Source organism: Cherax quadricarinatus, chromosome 51 (genome assembly GCF_038502225.1).
Source record: "Cherax quadricarinatus isolate ZL_2023a chromosome 51, ASM3850222v1, whole genome shotgun sequence".
NCBI classification, from domain to species: Eukaryota; Metazoa; Arthropoda; class Malacostraca; order Decapoda; family Parastacidae; genus Cherax; species Cherax quadricarinatus.
The window spans coordinates 4,987,885-5,010,037 of record NC_091342.1 but is presented as its reverse complement, the minus strand read 5'-3'; the positions used below and the strand labels follow the sequence as shown (position 1 = coordinate 5,010,037).

At 39.8% G+C, this 22,153-nt stretch overlaps 2 protein-coding genes across 3 annotated transcripts in view; one reads left to right on the top strand and one right to left on the bottom strand.

Annotated features, from left to right (window-relative positions):
• Window positions 1-21,609, bottom strand: part of LOC128694718 (uncharacterized) — a 41,986-nt gene extending 20,377 nt beyond the window's left edge. The window contains exon 1 of the mRNA XM_053784974.2: window positions 20,310-21,609. The gene's annotated coding sequence lies outside the window, so the exon portion shown is untranslated. The remainder of the gene's footprint in view (window positions 1-20,309) is intronic.
• Window positions 4,954-20,303, top strand: LOC128706429 (uncharacterized). Of its 2 annotated transcripts, none has more exons than XM_070095698.1 (3): window positions 4,954-5,548; window positions 13,949-14,064; window positions 19,855-20,303. In XM_070095698.1, the coding sequence occupies exons 1-3, from the start codon at window positions 5,249-5,251 to the stop codon at window positions 20,042-20,044; spliced, it is 606 nt and encodes a 201-aa protein (XP_069951799.1). In that variant the 5' UTR covers window positions 4,954-5,248; the 3' UTR covers window positions 20,045-20,303. The 2 variants fall into 2 exon arrangements, with proteins under 2 accessions (XP_069951799.1, XP_069951800.1); XM_070095699.1 differs by lacking the exon at window positions 4,954-5,548 and adding an exon at window positions 9,115-10,013.
• Window positions 21,610-22,153: the final 544 nt, after the last annotated feature.

The window sequence follows — 22,153 nt, the reverse complement described above, 5'->3', positions numbered from 1 at the left end:
AATTAAGTTTCTTGGTCACGTAGTCACTCCTAGAGGGGTTACGACTGACCAAAGTAAAGTAACTGCAGTACTAAATTTTCCAACTCCCAAAACTGCTGATGCCGTAAGATCCTTTGTGGGCTTAGCAGGTTTTTATAGATCCTTCATTGCCAATTTTTCTTCCATAGCTGCTCCTCTAACTGAGTTGCTTAAGAAAGATGCTCCTTTTGTTTGGACCTTCCGTCAAGAAAGAGCATTCCAAACTCTAAAAGAAAAGCTAACTTCTGCTCCAATTTTGAAATTTCCAGATTTTTCTAAGCCCTTCTATCTGACAACTGATGCTAGTTCAATTGGCATAGGTGCCGTACTAGCTCAGAAGACCGATGGCAAGTACAACGCAGTTGCATTTGCTAGCCAAGTCCTTACGAAGGCTGAACGTAATTATACAGTAACTGAGCAAGAAGCTTTAGCAATAGTATGGTCTTTAAAGCACTTCCGAGACATTATTTATCAGTACTCTGTTCATGTCTTGACAGACCATGCTCCACTGATACCCTTATTCCAGAACAAACAACCTACTGGAAGGTTAGCCAGATGGACCTTGACTATCCAAGAGTTCAATCCCACCTTTGAGCATTTACCTGGCAAGTCAAATGTAGTCGCAGATGCCTTATCGCGACATGTTAGTATAGTAACTGCAGACCCTCCATTTAGTGCTGAAGATGTAAAGAATGCTCAACGAACAGATCCCATGTGGTCTGGTGTGATTCGATTCCTGCTCCAGGAAGATCTTATTCTGACTGTGAAGCCACCAGCACCCATCAGTGACTTTGTCATGAACAAAGAATTACTGTATCGAACAGCCGAGTTGGGTACTCCTAGAAGAAGAGTATACCAGTTAGTAATTCCACAGTCACTAGTGAATGTAGCCTTACAGCTAGTTCACGATGTACCAGGTGTTGCACACCCTGGTATGGATCGTTCAGTAAAACAAGCCAGATTGAAATACTTTTGGCCTCGTATGGCAACTGATATTTCTGAGAATGTTAAGAAATGTAGTGTCTGCATGCAACATAAAGGCAATGCTAATGGTCCTAATCCAATCCAAGTGTATCCAACTACTAGCGAACCTTGGGAAAGAGTTGCGCTAGATTTGTTAACTAATTTCCAATGTTCCCTCCAAGGTAACAAACATCTGTGTGTTATGGTAGACCATTTCACCAGATATTGTGAGTTAGTTCCTATTGCAGATAAGACTGCCGAGACAGTAGCTAAAGCGTTTAAAGAACGCATTATCTGCAGGCATACCACCCCTAAGTCCCTAGTAACAGATAATGGAGGTGAATTCTGTAATGAGATTCTTGAAAATTTGTGTACCTTGTACAAGATCTCTAAATCCACCATTGTTCCTCATCATCCTGCCAGCAATGGGTTAGCAGAACGAACCAATAAGAAAGTACTTGATGTCTTGAGAGCCACTATCAATCCCAACAGTGAAACTTGGGATGAAGTTATACCTGATGTGCAGTGTGCTATAAATTCTGCTTACAATGTTTCTATAGGTGACACTCCACATTATGCATTGTATGGTGTAGATAAACGTTTGCCTTATGAGTTGTTATATTCTAATCCGAAACCAAATTACAACCCTGATGATTTCATAGCAACTCGTACCAGCTTAGCTCAAAGTGTTTTTAGAAGAATCCGTGAAACACTTCATAAATCAACAGCAGAATTTACAAGAGTCGCAAACACTCGAGCAAAGCCATCCAAAATCAAAGTAGGTTCGAGAGTTATGCTGATTAACTTTAACAAAACGTCTGCAATGCCAAAGCTTGATCAAAAGTTTGTTGGTCCTTATCGAGTAGTTGAACATATCACTGGTAATAAGTATAAGGTTAGAGAGATTAGTACTGGTCAGTATAAAGAATCGCATTTGGATCATATGAAGTTAGTATGTGATGATAATGATGTTCCAACCCAGACTAATGTGACAGACTCTGACAATCCTCCTGATCCTGTACTCTCTTCCTCTGATACTCAGTCAGATGATCAACCTGAATGTCGTTATTCCCTACGTACACGACAGGTATTGAGAAATCCTCAAGTATCATTTGTAACTTCCAATTCAGATTTGCCTCAAATACAGCATGAGTTAGCTAAGGCTACAGAGTTTGATCCTCCCAGAGATGACACCCATTCTGCATATGTCAATCTCACCCTAGCAGAGTTGGGGTTAAATGTAAATAACCTGTATAGATGAATAATTACAGTATCAACTTATCAGTATTCAAGAATTTTTTTTTTTGTGTTCATGTTCTCTCCGCGTTCTGAGAGTTAACAGTCTAGATTTGAGTGCACCGAATCTGCCTTTCTGTTAAACACTCTTTCTTTGTATATATTCCTCCCTCAGAATCCGTAGATCACATGAATACAGATCGATCGATCAAATTTTTTTTTATCACTTGTAATCTCAACGTTGAGTTCGATGTTCATTTGTTGAGTTTTAAGTTGTGCTATATTATACCTTGTATTGCATTACAGTTTCAGTTACGTAAGCTTCCATTCCAATGTTCTACTTATGTATGTTATAATGTTTAATTGTTGTGTACTTTGACATTGTATAGAATCAGCCCAAGCCGTACACCTGCCATCTCTAGTTTGTATTAGTTGTATGTCGGGACGACATACGTTAGCATCGCCGAGCTCTTAGTAGTAGTAACCAGTTACCAGTAACCAGTGTACCGTTGACTCAACGACCAACCGTCTCTGCCTGAGTCACTATCTGAACTCATATTGCGCTGACCTGGCATTATTCAAAGACCCTCTCACTGGGTACTGTGGGCGGCCAGTCGGTCAGTGTTACGAGAGGAGCGAGAGAGATAGGTTACGGCTGTAAGGGCGCTACCCACATTATCTGTAATTATACGTAATACCAGCCTACGTGAGTATTTCTTACCTAATCCACGTGTCGAACTCCCACATGATATCAATGGGCTGCAGAAAACAATATGAAGTTCAACGATGAGAAATTTCAATTACTCCGATATGATAAACATGAGGAAATTAAAACTTCATCAGAGTACAAAACAAATTCCTGCCACAAAATAGAGCGAAAAACCAACGTCAAAGACCTGGGAGTGATCATGTCGGAGGATCTCACCTTCAAGGACCGTAACACTGTATCAATCGCATCTGCTAAAAAAATGACAGGATGGATAATGAGAACCTTCAAAACTAGGGATGCCAAGCCCATGATGACACTCTTCAGGTAGCTTGTTCTATCTAGGCTGGAATACTGCTGCACACTAACAGCACCTTTCAAGGCAGGTGAAATTGCTGACCTAGAAAATGTACAAAGAACCTTCACGGCAAGCGTAACGGAGATAAAACACCTCAATTATTGGGAGCGCTTGAGGTTCCTAAACCTGTATTCCCTGGAACGAAGGTGGGAGATACTTGATTATATACACCTGGAAAATCCTAGAGGGACTAGTACCGAACTTGCACACGAAAATCACTCACAACGAAAGCAAAAGACTTGGCAGATGATGCAACATCCCCCCAATGGAAAGCACGGGTGTCACTAGCACGTTAAGAGACAATGCAGTAAGTGTCAGGGGCCCGAGACTGTTCAACTGCGTCCCAGCATACATAAGGGGGATTACCAACAGACCCATGGCAGTCTTCAAGCTGGCACTGGACAAGCACCTAAAGTCGGTACCTGACCAGCCGGGCTGTGGCTCGTACGTTGGATTGCGTGCAGCCAGCAGTAACAGCCTGGTTGATCAGGCTCTGATCCACCAGGAGGCCTGGTCACAGACCGGGCCGCGGGGGCGTTGACCCCCGGAACTCTCTCCAGGTAAACTCCAGGTAAATGTCTATACACTCTTGGTGTCTATACACTCTTGGTGTCTATACACTCTTGGTGTATAGACACAGCGGTATACACATCTTGTGCATGTATCTGGTTACAGTATCTTGGTTTCACAGGTAAGTGGAAACATTGCGCGTGTATCCTTACACCTGCTGTCCCCTTTCACCTAGCAAGCAAGTTGGTACCTGGGTGTTAGTCGACGGTGTGGGTCACATCCTGGGGGACAAGCTTGAGGGACCCTAATGGGAAGAAGATAAACAGTCCCTTGATGACACACAGACTTTCTTGGGTTATCCTGGGTGGCTAACCCTCCAGGGTTAAAAATCAAAGCAAAATCTTATCGCTCATAAAAAAAAGAGGATCCTACTCTTATACCTGGAGTTTGCGTATACAACTATATTGCAAACATTCACCTCGGATAAATTCCCAAACCCATAAGTGATATAGGTAAACTTATTTCTAAATGTTTCAGTGTGCATAATAAACATCTCTCTGACGAATTACTTGTACTCTGTCTGATAAAATATTTCTCGACCACTCGATGCATACCAATCGTTTGTGCTCCAGTATCTGTAATATTAATGAATAATTCTTATTTACATTTCATAAGCAGCTTAGGTCAGTAGGTTCTCTGTGGGAAGGAATTAGGGGCAAGTGCTGGCCAGTGTTTGTGTACATTACCCTGACTCTTCTGTACAACCCATTTATCAGCGTTATATCACACCCTGACTCTTAATGTTATTGTCTCGCTGAATAATGTCCTCCATGGCTGCTACATCAAGCAAGAAACAGCATGGTTTTAATGGTGAATTAACCGTCAATGGGTGTTTGATCCATATAGTGAGAGTCACGGCAGCTTGTGTAAACATACGAAGATGTTCTCACCCTGTTTTAATATATTTTGTTTTGTTTCATGTTGCATTTAAATATTAATCGAGAATCACATAATGCGTATCATATAATTCGTAGTCTATAATGTCTTCTAATATTTCCGATGTAATAATGCAGAGATGTACGAAAAGAAAGATAAATTTGATTGTCGTGGTGGTGTACCTGCCTCTCTGGCTCCCCCTGGAGGGTTGGAGTCCTACCTCTTGGCCTCTACTAGCAGCCCCACCACCATTAGTCTTCATCTTTCCTTCTGTTTTCAGTGGTATCTCCGGCAGAGGTGGCTTCACCAGTGGTAGTTTCCCCAGTGGTACCTCCATCAAGATACTTAGTGACACAACGAAACAGAAAAAAATGAACTTTTGATTACTTGAACAGTCCACTTTATTTGTTGGAAATCAAAGAACCTAATGAGTATGACTTGAGTTACATGTAGCAATGAATTAAAATAGTAGTGTGGTAGCCGGGTGAATCAGCTGGGACCATCGTCATTGATCTGCTAAAATGATGGTAGAAAGTATATGGAGTGGTGGATGGAAGGGAAAAGTTGTGATGGTTCTTCTGGTGTTTTGTAGCACATGTGTGACTCTCGTTCATGCTACCGTTGAAGAGATCCAGGTGTCCCCCACCAGCGTCTATGGTTTCCAACTGGGAGAGTTGTCATGGATGCAGTTCATCATGGGCAGCCTCATCTTCATCATGTTCGTAGTGCTCTATGCTGAGGGTGTGCTGCCCGTTGAGGTTGATCTAGGCTTCCCTAACACAGTCGCCGGCCAAACCAGAAATCCCCGAGCTGATAATCGCGTAAGTTACTCTGGTTTAATTGAAGTTTGCTGTAGCCGGCAAGTAGTAAAAAGAAAGTATCTTGAAATCAAGGAACTTAAAAAAAGCAATAAAAGTGAAACATAGTACTAATAAAGACATCCTTTTGTTGTATCTCTAGATTATTATTATTATTATTATTATTATTATTATTATTATTATTATTATTATTATTATTATTATTATTATTATTATTATTATTACCTGAAAATTCTATCCAAAGGAAAACAGGTAAATAAAATTTTGTAACAATTTCTTTACAATTTTTGTTGTTTGTTTTGCACCAAAACTAACCTTGCAACTTGCCTTAATTTTGTAAAAAATACATAATAATAAATGTTTTAATTTATCTAATCTAAGAGAGTGCATAATTAACTATTTTCCTTAACCCGGGGGGGGGGTGCTAATTCTTCAGATGATCTATTATTTTTCTCATTCTTCTAAAATTCATAAAATGTAACTAGGCTCGTCAGTATAAATGCGAGTTAATTTCCACGATAAAACATTGTTCGGATTTTTAACCGTGGGGGGTTAGCCACCCAGGATAACCCAAGGAAGTCAGTGCGTCATGGAGAATTCTGTCTTATTTCCATTGGGGGTCCTTCAATCTTGTCTCCCAGGATGCGACCCACACCAGTCGACTAATACCCTGGGTACCTACTTGCCTGCTAAGTGAACGAGGACAGCAGGTGTAAGGAAACTCCCAGTGTTTCCACCCTGTCGGGGATTGAACCTCGAATGCTCAGCGCAAAGGTACATGATGTAATAAAGCCGTAATCATATTCTGCCAGGTTGTCACGCCGTGCCCATCCTCTGATGAGTTGTCACGCCGTGCCCATCCTCTGATGAGTTGTCACGCCGTGCCCATCCTCTGATGAGTTGTCACGCCATGCCCATCCTCTGATGAGTTGTCACGCCATGCCCATCCTCTGATGAGTTGTCACGCCGTGCCCATCCTCTGATGAGTTGTCACGCCGTGCCCATCCTCTGATGAGTTGTCACGCCGTGCCCATCCTCTGATGAGTTGTCACGCCATGCCCATCCTCTGAAGGGTAGCTACTTCATACCCATCCTGTCAGTAGAAGTCATCAAGCATTCATCCTGTGGGCGGTAGTCATTTCATACCCATCCTCTGCCCGATCCCTCTTATGGATGAAGGGATGGTGTTTATACATTCACACGTACACATATATACATAAACGCACATACAGATAGAAGCATAGACATACACATACATACACAAGCATACATGATCATTAAAATGGTATAAAATACCGACAGGTTGTTAGGTAAGACACATATGCAACAGTTAGGTATCTTTATTTCGAAACGTTTCGCCTACACAGTAGGCTTCTTCAGTCGAGTACAGAAAAGTTGATAGAAGCAGAAGAGACTTGAAGACGATGTAATCAGTCCATCAAACTTTGGAACAATGTTCTTCTCCAGACTGAGGGACTGACCACCTCAAAACTTTAAGGGTGATGGACTGATTACATCGTCTTCTAGTCTCTTCTGCTTCTATCAACTTTTCTGTACTCGACTGAAGAAGCCTACTGTGTAGGCGAAACGTTTCGAAATAAAGATACCTAACTGTTGCATATGTGTCTTACCTAACAACAAGCATACATATGCACACACACATACGAAAGCACGTGTACAGATATGCATACATATGCACAAGTATACATTCGTCCACGTAAACATACAAAAATCACGTACCAACATATATGTACACAAATTTAGATACATATATGTACACGAATTTGCATACATGTGTACACAATACATACGAACTCATATACATGCACGAAAGTGCGTATCATTCACACACACTTATGCACATTGATCTATATAATCACATATATAAACGCAACAATACTGACATATATATACATATGCACACAAATAGGTAAGTATACGTAAGCATACGCAGGTGGTTATACGTTGGTGCATACATACACAAACACACACACACACACACATAAGATAAGATAAGATAAGATTTCGTTCGGATTTTTAACCCCGGAGGGTTAGCCACCCAGGATAACCCAAGAAAGTCAGTGCGTCATCGAGGACTGTCTAACTTATTTCCATTGGGGTCCTTAATCTTGTCCCCCAGGATGCGACCCACACCAGTCGACTAACACCCAGGTACCTATTTGCTGCTAGGTGAACAGGACAACAGGTGTAAGGAAACGTGTCGAATGTTTCCACCCGCCGGGAATCGAACCCGGGCCCTCCGTGTGTGAAGCGGGAGCTTTAGCCACCAGGCCACCGGGCCACCATACACACACACACACACACACACACACATACACACACACACACACACACACACACACACACACACACACACACACACACACACACACACACACACACACACACACACACAAACACACACACACATACATACACAAACACACATAATCTCACACACATGAATTATTGTATATTGCATTGTATTAGAATTTTATGCTTGCCATGTACTAGTTATCCTGTGTGCAGTGATGCCCAGGGGCTGGGCATCACTGCACTTGTACTAGTCATCTTGCGTGCAGTGATGCCCAGGGGCTGGGCATCACTGCACTTGTACTAGTCATCTTGCGTGCAGTGATGCCCAGGGGCTGTGCATCACTGCACTTGTACTAGTCATCTTGTGTGCAGTGATGCCCAGGGGCTGTGCATCACTGCACTTGTACTAGTCATCTTGTGTGCAGTGATGCCCAGGGGCTGTGCATCACTGCACTTGTACTAGTCATCTTGTGTGCAGTGATGCCCAGGGGCTGTGCATCACTGCACTTGTACTAGTCATCTTGCGTGCAGTGATGCCCATGGGCTGGGCTTATGAGACATGGGGATACTGCCCAGGGGCTGTGCATCACTAGTCATCTTGTGTGCAGTGATGCCCAGGGGCTGTGCATCACTGCACTTGTACTAGTCATCTTGCTGTCGAGCGACAGACTCGAGCGAAGACTGAAACGCATATATACAGTAGCTTGGTAAATGGATTGGCTGGTCTAGTGTATTACCATGTATCTGAAATTATTGTGGAAGAATAAAAGTAGATCCTTCAACTTTTCTCTTGGGTGGTAATCTTTACTTGGTAACAGAAAAATTAGTTGGGGTGGGAATACAAATGTGTGTTGGCTTGCTGACCCCTCTCATAATAACGGTCTTGCTTGCTAGAATAACAGTATCTCACGAGGAATGTGCCCAGCTTTGTAAGATACTGCCCTGGCCTTTTAGTTCTTAAGATTATAATTCATAACCTAGATATGGATTTTGTAACCGTCTTTCATGGGCTAACTCAGGAGGTCCTGGGCAGGTTGCAAGAAACCTGCAGTATAATTCAATATTGGCGTTTTATATATTATATTTCCCAGTTCGTGTGCAGTAAATCACTTACACATAAGGCAGCATTGTCTTTCACTCTGGCTGTAAATTTTCTTGTGGGAAATATTATTATGTATTCGTCATTTAAAAGACAAATTTACATTATTTAAAGGTGCAATAATGTGTAACTGGTCCAGGAAGAAGGGAACACGTCTTGGCTTCCTACATCTTTCATTTCCTTTTATTTTGTTTCGTCCTGTACTTGAAGCTCAAGGTAACTAAATCTTCAAGTAAAAAATGTAGCATGTATCATATAATTCGTAGATTTATTATATTCTACACTAATTGTATCTATTCACGAAATAATTCAATAATTCAAAGATTTCGGGAGAAATGGTTAAGTCTGAACGTTGACTTGTGATGTTTCCTTCCTAATAGTTATAACCTTCCCACCTGTATGAAGAGTCCTGCCTTGTTTCACTCCTTCCGCCCTCCTTCCAATAATCATACATTATATCAAAGGAAGAATCTCCTTATAATTGGTTTCATGAGGGAACCATCATAAAATTACCAAAGAAACGAGGATAGTCATCTGCACTGGCAGTCATATTTGTGTTCGATGTGTGCTGATATGAATATAAAGAAGAGAATAATGAATAATTTGTGGGTGAGGTGTTTGTGTAACAGAACTGTAGTCAGTGGATGGGGCAGTTCCATTGTGGCATGATGTCTGAGAATAGTCTTTCAGAATCCTTATTCTCACGTGTGTCACAGGACATTGTCTTATGATAGATCTGTGAGGAAATTTAATGTGGACGTTATGTGGAGCGGTGGAAGGAAGGGAGCTGCTGTACTGCAGCTCCTGCTGGTAGTCAGCAACTGGCTGACCCTTGTCCAGGCTGTCATCGAGTCTGTCCAAGTCACTCCCAGTAACACTTCTGGCTTCTTGATAGGAGAACTGTCTTTTCTACAGTTCCTGGTGGCTTGCGCTTTATTTCTCCAGTTAGTAGCAATCTACGCTAATGGTGGCCTGCCCATCGAAATCGATCTCGACTTCGCCAACAGAGGGGGAAACCCTAACACCGCCAGAGATCGCAGAGCCGACACCAGAGTGAGTTACACTTCTTAATGACACTGAGTCAGAAAATATGATTGCCGAGGAAGTCGTAGGACGATAATTAAATTACAATATATAAATACAATTTGTGATAATAGAGAGTGCAAAGTGCCATGAGAGACGGATAGATAATTTGAAGACAAGAATACGGATTCATCACATGCATTATAAATTACACCCTAGTGTACATATATACAATATTCATACTAAAATTTTAGAAAGGATGAAGGGAGGTTAAAGATATTAATATGATTCCAAAAATAATAATGCAAAGAAATGTGTAGAGTTACAGAGGAATGATATACATTTGTAAGAAAGATAAGATGACATATATTTAGTATTTATGTAAATCACTTTACAATTACATTTACAAATGTACACGAATTTTAAATTTTACTTAGGGTAGCGGGGAAAGTTTATATATATATATATATATATATATATATATATATATATATATATATATATATATATATATATATATATATATATATATATATATATATATATACTTAAAATTTAGAGTTCATGTTCAACTGCTCTCTTGTATTATTAGTCAAGAACGATTTTTACAGTGTAATAATAAATATAAGGTAATATTTTCATAGGTGAATATGTATACATGGAGAGGGTTTCGGGGGGTCAACGTGCCCGTGGCCCGGTGGTGGATCAGGGTCTGATCAACCAGGCTGTTAGGTCATGTGAGTCATTACAAAAAGTAAAACGACATTAATTACGAATTGTCACTAATAATGATTTCGTGCGTTTGTACCTTTTTAAATGTAATAATAAGTAAGTTTATTTAGGCACAGGTACACATAAGTACCATTATCATACATTGTGTAAATTACCCAGCATAACCCATAGAATAACCAAGGATGGACCCATAATAAAAAGGGGGCAGTAAAGCAATTGCAAAGAACTACAGACCGATAGCACTAACATCCCATATCATAAAAATCTTTGAGAGGGTTCTAAGAAGCAAGATCGCCACCCATCTAGATGCCAATCAATTACACAACCCAGGGCAACACGGGTTTAGAGCAGGTGGCTCCTTTCTGTCCCAGCTATTGGATCACCATGACATGGTCCTGGATGCTATAGAGGATAAACAAAATACAGATGTAGTATGCACAGACTTTGCGAAAACCTTCAACAAGTGCGACCATGGTGTAATAGCGCACAAAAAAAAGAATAACAGAAAAAGTTGGTAGATGGATCTATAACTTCCTATCAAATAGAACACAAAGAGTAATAGTAAACAGAGTAAAGTCTGAGGCAGCTAGAGTGAAAAGCTCTGTTCCACAAGGCACGGTACTCACTCCCATCCTATTCCTCATCCTCATATCTGACATAGAGATGTAAGCCATAGCTCTGTGTCTTCCTTTGCAGATAACACCCGAATTATCATGAAAGTGTCCTCCAACGGAGACACAGCAAGACTCCAAGCGGACATCATACAAATCTTCAAATGGGCCACTCAAAACAGTATAAAGTTCAATGAAGAGAAATTTCAACTACTCAGATGTGGAAAACTTGAGGAAATTAAAACTGTATCAGGGTATACAACAAATTCTAACCATACAATAGAGCGAAAAGTAATGTGAAGGACCTGGGATTGATAATGTCAGAGGATCTCACCTTCAAAGACCACAACAATGTATCTACCGTATCTGCTAGAAAAATGATAAGATGGATACTGAGAACCTTCAAAACTAGGGATGCAAAGCCCATGATGATTCTCTTCAAATCTCTTGTTTTCTCTAGGCTGGAATACTGCTGTATACTAACTGCCCCCTTCAATGCAGACGAAATTGCTGACCTTGAGAGTATACAAAGGAATTTCAAGTCACACGAAAGTACGATAAAGCACCTAAATTACTGGGAACGGTTGAAGTCCCTTGATTTTTGTTCACTGGAACGCAGGCGAGAAAGATACATGATAATATACACTTGGAAAATCCTAGGGGGAGTGATACCAAACTTGTACACGAAAATCACTATGAAAGCAAAAGACTTGGCAGGAGATGCAACATTCCCCCAATGAAAAACAGGGGCGCCACGAGTACACCGAGACAACACAATAAATGCCAAGGGCCCAAGACTGTTCAGCTGCCTATCAGCATACATAAGACGGATTACCAATAGACCCCTGGTTGTTTTCAAGAAGGCGCTGGACAGGCACCTAAAATCAGTATCTGACCAGCTGGGCTGTGGTTCCTACGTCAGTCTGCGTGCGGCCAGCAGTAAGAGCCTGACTGATCAGACCCTGATCCACAACGAGGCCTGGTCTCAGACCGGGCCGCGGGGACGTTGACCCCCTCCTCCCCGAAACCCTCTCCAGGTATACAGTTCATTCAGCCACATGAACGCTCTCTCACCTAGGTTATCTCCTCGTATAACAAAATTTGTACATGGTTTCTATGCAATTGTTTTTTTTTTTTTAAGTTTTAAGCCTGTCAACTGCACGAGGGTCACTGAGACTGCCTTTCACATGTACACCAATCAAGAATACTTTTCTCCCTCAAGTAATCTCGATGTATTTACTTTGTAAGATATATTCCTCTCTGTGTACCTAATTAGTTGGGGTATCTATGAAGTGAACGTTATGGGAGCTCAGGTTCACATAAAAGATTTATAAGTGATTCTAACTATGACCATAATTTTTAAAGGGGTGGACCGGTAAACCAGCGGAAGGCCTCGGTCAGACGACCAAAAGCTCCATTGCCGGGTCATCATTTGATTAAGACCCGCTACGCTCTTCTATGCGTTACTTATGTTGTGATAAAAGGTAGCACTGTTTCCCATCTAACAGGATGGATTTCATAGATGAGGTAGTGATATTTATCAGCCTGAGCCGGGAGATAGGGACGTCAGGCAATGCACTATTTTTTAATAACAAAATTCTGTACATCAGCAGTGTGCCTTTTTTCCAACTCTATATGACAGTTTCATAGTGGGAACAAAAGCTATCAAGCCAGAAGGATTTCTTACATCAAGTAATGAAATCTATCAGCTCGAGCTGGGAGACTCAGTAGGGTGATGAGGATACCGTTAAGCATTGCACCACTGCAGCAGCTACGAGAGCTTCGAAGGGTAAATTATAACTGTTAAGGGATGGACATGTAAGCCAGCGGAAGGCCTCGGTCAGATGACCATAAGCTCCAGTGGCAGGTCATCTTATGACTGAGACCCGCGTCATGAAACACTTGTCCTGTTTCCTGACGAATCTTACCTGATCTAACCCTCAAAGGCTTCGTTCCAGTAGAGCTAGAGTCGGACTCCAAATACCTGGTGTCAGACAAACCCCATCTGCTCCTCAACTCTCTGATATTGGCTGAATGAGCTGCCCAGTGCCTCTCCCACAATTCACTCACTCCTGTTTTGACACCTGATATAAAATACAAAATAGCCGTGTACTAATAATCTGCCCCCTCAACCCCTCAGCTGCTATTGAAGTTTTGCATGTGGCGTCTTGGTTTACTCCTATCTTGTCGGCCATTTTGGACGTGAAATTTCACTGAGAACCACGTAAACACACCGAACATATATGTGAGACTTCCCTCACATTTCTAATGTGATGTATAATATTCCTACGTTATCATTTCCAGTGAGCAATTATGGTTTGTGAAGGCTAGCATCTCCAGTTTAATGACAATAGTTATAATAATTTACCCCTGATGTGCTAATAAATTTTATATTATTTTGAATTTTTTTTTAATAAAATACACAAAATACCTCCAATCTTGAGACAATCACCTAATAATTTTTGTTTAAATATGGTACAACACTTAAATAACTACATTATTACACTGGTTTATAATACAAATCTACACTGCAACGCTAATTTAAAACTTAGTAGAGCGCAGGTTTACATTGAGTGTTAAAAATAGCATACAAATAACCCCTAAATCGTGGTTTACCTGCAGGTGGGAGCATCGATAGTTTTCGTGGACTGTCCACTACAGTTCGTGTGTGAGATGGAAACCTGGGCCAACCGAGACCACGACCGCTTCCTGGACAGACTTATTGCATCCTGGTTTAGGTGAGTGCCACACAGCCAAGTAGGAGTACCACAAAGAGAAGCTTTTGAGTGCAATTTCTAATTGGCAAAAGTCAATCGACTGCACGAGGGTCGTTAAAGCTGCATATAACCTCTAGTAGGTATTAAAATAAACTCTGAGCATGCAGACACATACACCTCAAGAAGTATGCAGAACAAGCTACATTGTGATGGAAATCTTTAGCTCTAAATGTTTCACACTCGTGCATCATCAGGAGCTATGCAATGCTGCAAGATAGCAAAAGATAGGAGGGGAAATTCTCTGAGGCAAGGCAGAAGGTATCAGTGATACCTTCTGCCTTGCCTCAGAGAATTTTTCCTCTTTGTTGCTGTCTTGCAACACTGCATAGCTCCTGACGACGCACGAGTGTGAAAGATCTAGAGGTAAAGATTTCCATCCCAATGTAGCTTGTTCTGCATTGCTAAGATCGCCTGTATATATATATGTCGTGCCGAATAGGCAGAACTTGCCATTTTGGCTTAAATAGCAACGCTCATCTTGCCATATAGGACAAGCGAAAATTTGTGTATGCAATAATTTCGCCAAAATCATTCTGAACCTAACGAAAAATATATATTTCACTGTGTTTGTTTAGTATTAAATTATTGTAAACAAATCTAAAATATATTTAGTTGGGTTGGGCTAAAATAAATTGCGTTTGTTATAATAAGGTTAAGTAAGTTTTCTAAGATTCTTTTGGTGCAAAATTATAAATTTTTACATTAACATCAATGAAAAATATATATCTTTAAACGTATAAGAGAAAATTTCAGAAAGGACGTAATTTTAAATGAGTTCTTGCTAAATGACCAGTTTTACATATTCGGCACGACATATATATATATATATATATATATATATATATATATATATATATATATATATATATATATATATATATATATATATATATGTGTGTGTGTGTGTGTGTGTGTGTACTCACGTATTTGTACTCACCTATTTGTGGTTGCAGGGGTCGAGTCTTAGCTCCTGGCCCCGCCTCTTCACCGGTTGCTACTGGGCCCTCTCTCTCCCCGCTCCATGAGCTTTATCAAACCTCGTCTTAAAACTGTGTATGGTTCCTGCCTCCACTACGTCATTTTCTAGGCTATTCCACTGCCTTACAACTCTATGACTGAAGAAATACTTCCTAATATCTCTCTGACTCATTTGTGTCTTCAACTTCCAATTGTGGCCTCTTGTTTCTGTGTCCCCTCCCTGGAACATCCTGTCTTTGTCCACCTTGTCTATTCCACGCAGTATTTTATATGTCGTTATCATGTCTCCCCTGACCCTCCTGTCCTCCAGTGTCGTCAGGCCGATGTGTGTGTGTGTGTGTGTGTGTGTGTGTGTGTGTGTGTGTGTGTGTGTGTGTGTGTGTGTGTGTGTGTGTGTGTGTGTGTGTGTGTGTGTGTGTATGTATGTATGTATGTATGTATGTATGTATGTATGTATGTATGTATGTATATATATTATATCCTGGCGATGGATAGGCTTTTGATGTGTATTGTATTAAATGAGCGTCTGTTGTATCCAAGTTATTTTTTGGTAGAATGAGAGTAAGTGTAAGGTGTAGTGCCAATAAAAGGGATGGTAAAGACAAGTGAGGGTAATTGGTGTACACTGGCTGCTTAGTACTGAATACATCGATTCCAGGCTGAGGGACTGATTACCTCAAACTCCTCCTCTCCTTACCCCCTCTCTGTTTTGTATTGGACTAAAGAAGCCACTGTGCGGCGAAACGTTTCCTTAATAAAGATTCCCATATGCTGCATAAGTGTCTCAATCTTCAGAGACAGAAAGGAATGATCAAATGGACTATAAAAGAGGCGAACACAGAATACCCTGCCACAATTTTACAAACTCCTGTAGTTCCATCTTAATATTAATCGTCAATTTCTTGACTCTTTCAATTTTTTTTGTTCAAAATCTTATTTTCCAGAGTTTTAGTTAATGTATATTTAACCACAAATTGGGAGATTAAAACCGGCTGCGACATGTCTGGCAGTGAGGTGTCTGAAGAAAGAAATATGCAAGAGAATATGACCTAACATATGAGCACAGAGAACACAAATGACAGCTCAGTTAAACAGGCTAAACATTATAAGAGAAACCCAGGGGAGGTTCTAGAGGAGAATTCAACATCTACAACGTTCTACCAGGGAAAACAAAATCCACACATTACACGTACATTGAAGAGGATGGAGAAGAAATTACCGACAAAACAGATGACAACAAGCAAATCTCATGAAGAGAGTTTGGTCGGGAATCATCTGTGAAGCAAATAACAGGACACCTGTTACCCAACAGTATCACACCGTCACAGAGTAACCAGAGACCAGTGTTACTAATCTCCATACATAGACCTGACTAGTCTGATAAAGGAGCGTCCATTTAGAACAATTACCCTGCAGGAGATGAGAGTATATATCAAAGATAATAAAAATAAATTATTATAATCAAAACTAAGCTCTAAACCCACAAGGCTCATATAGCTCTGCACTAAAAATAAAGCTCCATCCCTATCAGGACTAAAAGTTCTAAAGTAAACTTCCTTCCAGTGAACCGCGAAACCATTTCTGAGTGTACGTAACACTATTGTAGCAACAGGGTCTTTCCTTGTGTTGTCAAAACAACCTTCGTGATTGATATTCCTGCCAGTGAACTACAAGAATAATTGATGAATGCATATATTTCTATTTTAGCAACTGTTCTTTCCCTAGTATTCTTAAATCAGCTGTAATGAGTCATATAAATAAACCGGGGGAAACTAACATATAAAAATATTAAAATTATAATATATAATTAACTGGAGTATCGCCACGTTTTTATTCACCGAAAAGCAATTTGAATTCAGAGTTCACAGATGTACACAACATGCAATAAACATCACTTTCCGCGGAGTGGAATGCATTCATAAGGAGAGACAGATTGCCCTAATAGCAACGAGAGATGTAAATAAAACATTTGACAGCTTATGGTACAATGGGCTGACCTATAACTGTTCAAATATTCATGATCATAACTGGACCTTTCTGAGATTCATAAGTAACTTACTCTCCTACAGAAGAATTATTCCAAACTATAACCAAACATCTTCATGGAGTCACACGGCTCATGTCTCAGCTCTGTACTTTTAATATGTATATCGATGACCTTCCACTCCGAATCCATGATGATAGTCATTACACTCTGTATGAATAACTGCACACACATGGTGACGTCAAACTCTGCTGGTCGAAGCAGACGGAGATGTGCAAACTAGTTAGAAAACCAATGAAGAATTTCAATATAAAGCCAGATGGGAAAGATAGTGGTGAAAAAAACACCAATCCTGAGAAAATCGAAATCGGTACAGCAGGATGTCTGTCTAGCTTAATTGAAAACGAAGGAGTAATGACCACCAGAGAAAGGCCTGTAAACGTAATAGTCGAAATCCTTGGATACGAAGTTGACAGGTTACTACACTCCAGTAAGCAAGTTAATATCTGTGGAAAATTAAATTTACCTGGATGCATCTCAATAGATACATACCAGTAAATAGTAACAAAGATAATTATTATTTATCAAAGTTACATAGACAAGTAGAAATTTTGAGACACCTAGGTCGCAAAAAATGTCCCCCTTCGATACCTACTACTGTCATATCCACAAGTCACTCTTGACCTATATTACCTGGAGCCTGGAGTTTACCTCCAGGAATTCTGGAGAATTCTGGTAAATTTAATATAAACATGTGGACTGTATATTAAATTAATAAATGATTACATATACGCATCTATGTAACAGAAGGAGAATTTATAATTATAACACTCATCAATTAGTCTGGAGATTACTGTGTGTCATGTACAGAGCCCCCCCTCTACCTAAATTTATGATGATAATACTGGCCAGAATTACAAACATAATTTAGATAGCTTATCTGAGGTTCCTGGAGCTGCCCTGCCCATCTGCTTAATGCTCAAGTTATGCAGGACTGCACATCCAACAATTTCGGCTCCTATTTGAGAGGTTTTAAGCCCAATATAACCCCTAGAGCGACGAAAATTATGCACATTTCATTAGCGTGCCTGTATCACATTCAAAAACAATGGCGACCCCTCCCTGCTCCTCAGCGCAGCCGCAGAGCTTCCCTCTCGATTCTCTTTTTCATTTACAAATTAATTTTTATTAAATACAATGTATTACAGTAATTTTCATAAAAAAAAATACGCTGGATTTTTCGGAAAATACATTATTTTCCACAATATCAAAACAAATATGGCCAAAAGCTAACTGGCCTAAACACACCGGTTGCGATCAGCCTCAGAACACATTGTCACACCTATATACAGTAAGATATTAATCGACACCGTATTAGCTAATTCTACGATGATAAATGCTATAGCTCTGCAAAGAACGCAGATTAGTACATTCAGATTCACAGTAAATTTCAGTCGCAGTGAAAGAAGGGATGGATTAGCTCCACAAAATACAACACTGAAACTGTGAATAAAAGACTCCGCCTCTTTATGAAGAAGCAGCCGCTATAAATGATAGAAATTTACAATCTGATAGAGAAAATGCTATAATTAAAAATAGATAACGTACTAACTATGAGATCCAGGAAAATCTCGTAGAAATTTTACAATAACAATTCAACAAAAATGACTAAGATTCATGTACAAACGAAAGTTTCCACCACTAAGAATTTTGAGCAACTTACCACAAGATAAGGTTTGCAACCCCTCCCCCCCCCCGTATACGTGGCTCAAAGAATTAATAACTAACAACAACAAATAACAAAGAACAAAAGACCTAATCTGTTGAAGATGTCGACCCATACAGGTCTCAAATGACGCCACAAGTATAAAAGTGGAAACATTCAGACGACCATTCAATATCTACATGTCATAACCTAAATTTCCAAATGTCGGAGCGTTCCGAAATTCACGTTTAAATAAAAGAAAAGATGAACTTCAGTAATTATCAAAACCAACTGTCTGGCAAATTGTATATATATATATATATATATATATATATATATATATATATATATATATATATATATATATATATATATATATATATATATATATATATATATGTATATATATATATATATATATATATATATATATATATATATATATATATATATATATATATATATATATATATATATATATATGTGTGTGTGTGTGTGTGTGTGTGTGTGTGTGTGTGTGTGTGTGTGTGTGCTCACCTAATTGTGGTTGCAGGGGTCGAGACTCAGCTCCTGGCCCCGCCCCTACACTCATCGCTACTAGGTCCTCTCTCTCTCTGCTTCCTGAGCTTTGTGTGTGTGTGTGTGTATGGTTGCAGGGGTCGAGTCATAGCACCTGGCCCCTTTGCTGGGTCACTCTCCATGAGCTTTATCATGCCTCTTCTTAGAGCTATGTATGGCTCTTGCCTCCACTACATCATTTTTCCAAACTATTCTACTTCCTGATAACTCCTGACTGAAGAAATACTTCCTAACATCCCCGTGACTCATCTGTGGCTCGTGTGTGTATGTGTGTATAAGTGTTTGTGTGTTTCAGTGTGAGGTAGAGTGTTAATGTTTAAATTTTTAAGCACATGAAATATTAATATTGTAAATAGTATCGGCTGATTTTTAACCTATACCGATACCGTAAAAATGGCCGATATCGATATACTCCCAGGCGCTGTAATATCTTTCAGGTGTTATGACTGGGCCTTTACTGCCACAGGTCAAGACTAGTTGTAATCTTGTGTGATCTCTCCCACAGGAGCCCCAACATCACTTGGAACCGGCCCGAGGCTGCTACGTTCGCCGGCATGGGTATCTGCATGGAAATGTACCCGTGTCCTTTCGATGTGCAGGAAGTGGTGGGCTTCAGGATCCCCGGTTCCAACTCTCTCACTAGTGCGCCCTCTAGTTGGACTGGAATTAGTTTCAGACAGGAACCTTGGCTCTAGCCCTGCCATCAGTGCTTGGAAGGAATATTACTGCTTCGGGTGACCTGGCCATCGTGGAAATAAGTCAAGGACCCCAGTGGAAATAAGTCACTGTCTGACTTTTGGGGGGAGCTATCCTAGGTAATTTACACTATGTACGATAATTGTATTTATGTGTATGTGTGCCTAAATATACTTATTTATTAAGTTCTTGTACAGCAGTCTTCGAGCGCTGTGACAACGGACACTTCGTAGACAATGGCGGGGAATAATGACGCATTCTTACCTGAATCTCCACCAACTAAGGTGCCTTGCTTGACAGGGGTCTTATGACAAGCTGTAATAGGTTTTCGCAGCGCTGGCTTGTCTTGGGGAAGGTGTTGGAAAATATTTGTCTATAGTCTTAAATTGTGATCCATTCAGTAGTTAAGTGTTAAGTTTCACTGATTACACCACTGTCGTACCGGTGCTAGGTATGACTGATTATGTAATCACTAGGGCACAGGCACTTGGGTATCAGTGATTGAGCAACCACTTGCATGTCATTACCGGGACTCCCTTTCGAAACAAAGGACACTGCTGTATTTTATAATATCAGATGTAATGCCTACTGCAAGTGTCTTAAAAATAAAATTTACTCTATTCTAAAGTCACTCGTTTCTTTTCGTGTATGTTAAATAAACAAGGTAAGTCAGGCCAGCTAATATATGTAGATATCATATACTTAAAGGGTCATATTATCCTGAGATGCGATGGATGTGGTTTACAAAACATTAATAAAGGAGTCACCATTAAATATTGACTCAAGCTTCGGCACCTGTTGTTTATGACCAACAGGGAGACCAGACCACCATATATATTATTATTATTATAATCAAGGGGGAAGCGCTAAACCCGGAGAATTATACAGCGCCTAGGGGGGGATGTGGAAGGCATTCAGGCTTAATTTGGGGAACTGGAGCACAGATCCAATTCCCTAAATCAAGAGTCCCTCACCAACATCAAGGAACCTTCCTTGAGGGGACCACCATATATAAACATGTAAATAGTTCATTACCACTAACTTGTTTAGCTCTCAGAAGTTTGCGAACCAGTCCCTGGACCCATTATGTGCCTCTCTAATCTCTCTACTACCACCCACACCATGGGTATGGGCTGCATAATAAAGATAATAAAAATGAATTGAAACTTGAGCATTATAAAAACATCATCTAAATATAAACTTGCATGTTAATACTTTGGGAACAATCTCCCCGTAGCCTAGTGGTGTAAATTATTAAATATGGATTCTTAAAGTTCTGTAATATTACCTTGCTTGTCACCTACCTGTACATGGTTATACCGTGAGGTTGTGATTCTGCTGCCATAATGTCGAAATTACAGACAGTAGGAAGTTCTTAACAGATTAGATTAGAACATCTTCAATGTAACTAGGAAATAAGATCTAGAATCCAGGTCACAGCTGCTGGCATTACTCTGCTGCATCTCTATATGGGCATTTTAGAATTAATAGGCTGTGTATGAATGACATATTTTTTAAATACAATTTAATAATTTATTGTCTTCTTTAGTCGAAAGCTAGAGATTGACCGGCAAACTTCATGTTATATATATATATATATATATATATATATATATATATATATATATATATATATATATATATATATATATATATATATATATGCGCACTATATCGTATTGGACATTTTTCAAGTTTTTCGGAAGGAGAAATCAGTGAAATAAATTATAAAAAAAAAATTAATGATACTCTTTGTTATTGCGCTACTGCTACTCGTCAATAACTGACCGAAAAATGTCAAAAATCTGCAAAATGACTAGGTTATGAAATGCAGCGATATTAGGACAAAAATAGTATTATCCATTGGTATAAACATAGATAACTCTAAGTATCGTGATGCTTGGATGAATATATGCAATGTTACCGATTGTTTAATATTTAGTTTCACAATTTCTTTTCTCTTTGCAATTGGATTCTTATTTCATCCAACGCATTGGTTACAACATTTGGTCATCAACCATTTCACTAGTTATTTCATACCCTGTATATGTAAGGTTCCACAATACGTTCAACTACGTATCTTTACCAGTTCTGTATACCGTATACCG

Bases quoted from the DNA above. Each gene is read 5' to 3' on its own strand.
- LOC128706429 (XM_070095698.1), top strand. From the start codon at position 5,249: ATGATGGTAGAAAGTATATGGAGTGGTGGATGGAAGGGAAAAGTTGTG. The intron at 5,549-13,948 runs GTAAGTTACTCT...GTTTACCTGCAG, and splicing joins ATCCCCGAGCTGATAATCGC to GTGGGAGCATCGATAGTTTT. The intron at 14,065-19,854 runs GTGAGTGCCACA...TCTCTCCCACAG, and splicing joins CTTATTGCATCCTGGTTTAG to GAGCCCCAACATCACTTGGA.